This window comes from Saccostrea echinata, unplaced genomic scaffold, assembly GCF_033153115.1.
Source record: "Saccostrea echinata isolate AGI-Se365-2 ecotype Australia unplaced genomic scaffold, CSIRO_AGI_Sech_v1 ptg000015l, whole genome shotgun sequence".
Lineage (NCBI taxonomy): Eukaryota > Metazoa > Mollusca > Bivalvia > Ostreida > Ostreidae > Saccostrea > Saccostrea echinata.
Genome location: NW_026889764.1, coordinates 12,852,667 through 12,854,903, shown reverse-complemented (window position 1 = coordinate 12,854,903; position 2,237 = coordinate 12,852,667). Strand labels below are relative to the sequence as shown.

The following is a 2,237-nucleotide window of genomic DNA, read 5'->3' as shown; positions in this document are numbered from 1 at the left end:
TTTGCTTTTTTTTTTTTTTTAAAAAAAAAGATCATCGCAGACTTTAGAGGATAATAATGCTAAGGAAATGGTAAATCTTAAAAATGTTGAGCATACGCTTCTCAGTAGAATATTTTATAGTTTTAGACATCCTGTTTTGCAAAAATGACATATTTTAATGTTGAACGTGTTAAGTCTCAAGAACGAAAGTATGAGGACAGTGGAAATCTGATATTTCACACAAAAGAAAAGGAGTTGTTGGTAAAACTAAAAGGTATTTGGACAAAGGCTGATGAGGAGTCGTGACTACTACATACAGCATATGCAATTTATTGGGATCCACACCCCATTTTGTGTGACGTGTGCCGTATCTACATGTACTTGAAAATTCATTAATAAAAACTATAAATATTTAATATTCTATAACAAGAATCTTCTGTAGATATTTAAAAGAATAATAATAAAATATATTCATATTGGCATTAACATAATGTGAAAATTTTGTGTAAGAAGAGCGTTATGTAAATATTTTCAATAATAAAAAATAAAAAATAAAATCCACCCACCCGCCCCAATTTTTAGCAGATTAGGATGAGAATCTAAATTTTAAATTTATGTGGCCTTAAGTATTAAATTTTATTCAAGACTATTTTACTAAATCCATTATAAATTCCCTTACCTGGAATGTTGCTAGTAAGATTACATACAAAAGCAACATTTCTGCAGGGACACCTTGATGATTTTATAACCTTGTGGTCTTCAACAAAAGGAATCATTGACAAATAAACAGTAATTGACACATTGGTGTCCCCGGGATCCTGTACGCCACAGTCTGATTCCACTTCTTGGCATGTTAAATTTCCCGCCGAACAGGTATTGGCTAATAAAATGATTAATATTTATATATCTTTATTTTGTCAGCAGAAAGCATTTGAGAAATGAAAGGTACATGCTTTTAATGAAATACTGACTGATGTCCCATGGGCAGCTGTATATATCACGATATCGGCTTAAAATCTTCCCCAAACAATTGATTCTATTGAAAGAAAATCAAAGTGACATCTTTTAACAGATGGATCAACTTTAAAGACTATAGATTAACATCAAAATTCCAGTGGAGAATATTCAAAACAGCAACATCATATGCTTTTGTTTAAAGATAGATTGTAGTAACGCATAGTGCTTTTCAAGATTAAATATCAAGCCAGTTCAGTGATGTAAAAAATATATAAAGGTTTTTTTTTTAAATTATTTTATATTATACATTATATCTTTTTATATTATTATAATTCAGACATTAACGTGACACTCAACTTGATATCCCTGTCATCAGTTGAATGTTCTCAATTTACCTTACGTTTTCAATCTTTATTGCTGAGCTGATATAGTGTTGCCTTCAAATGACACCGCGTGTTTATTTTGACAGGGTTTATACACGTATCGCACTTAAGAAGACGAATAAGTCTAACCCCTCAAAAGTATTTTAAAAATATAGAAAAATAGTCAAAGGGCATTTAATTTATCAAGTAAAGAAGATTACTTCGTTGTGCCATATATATCATTTGCAATTGCTTATTGTGTATATACAACAGGAAGTGATAAATGTGTTTAGTGTTTATAATCAGTCATTACGCAATATATGAAACAAAAAACAGGCATATTCTTAAGAAAAATAGTTTTTATACACACGAACTTTAGTAAGAAATATACATACTCAATCAAAAGGCTACTCAGAACACATTTCCCTTTCAGTGAAGAAAGAGTAAATAGGATCAACACGTGTGTAAAATGTTTGAAATGTCCTACAAAAAGAAGTATTTTACATTCATTAACTTCTGCCAGCCAATATTGTACGATTCTCTGTTAGGTTAAACGGAGTTTAATACATATGAAACTTTCAAAATTAATATAACAAAGTACTTACGTCTTGTGATCATCATTTAACCACCTTTAAAGTTTATTTACATTCTCTTCTCCCATCGTTTGGTATTTAAATATCACGATCTGTTCCGGTCCAGGAGTTTTTACAATTGGTTGAAGAGGGTGATTTTATGAGAACATACCCAGGACAGGTCACATAATCAAAACGATTCGATTTCACCTAATACAGGTCACGTGTGCGTTTGTATTTCTAAGCTCAACACGCAATTAATAAACAGACTCCAATGCATTCAAAAAGATAAAATCTACTTTCAATCAACTTTTAAAAATCCGATTTTACAGCTGAGGTGACTTATTTGTGTGTATGCCTTAAAATG

General features: G+C 30.7%; 1 protein-coding gene across 1 annotated transcript; it reads right to left on the bottom strand.

The window, feature by feature from the left end:
* Window positions 1–608: 608 nt before the first annotated feature.
* On the bottom strand, window positions 609–1,979 carry LOC133187634 (uncharacterized). Its single transcript, XM_061323053.1, has 4 exons — window positions 1,904–1,979; window positions 1,694–1,781; window positions 951–1,015; window positions 609–859 (listed from the first exon to the last, which is right to left on the bottom strand). The coding sequence occupies exons 1-4, from the start codon at window positions 1,917–1,919 to the stop codon at window positions 609–611; spliced, it is 420 nt and encodes a 139-aa protein (XP_061179037.1). The 5' UTR covers window positions 1,920–1,979.
* Window positions 1,980–2,237: the final 258 nt, after the last annotated feature.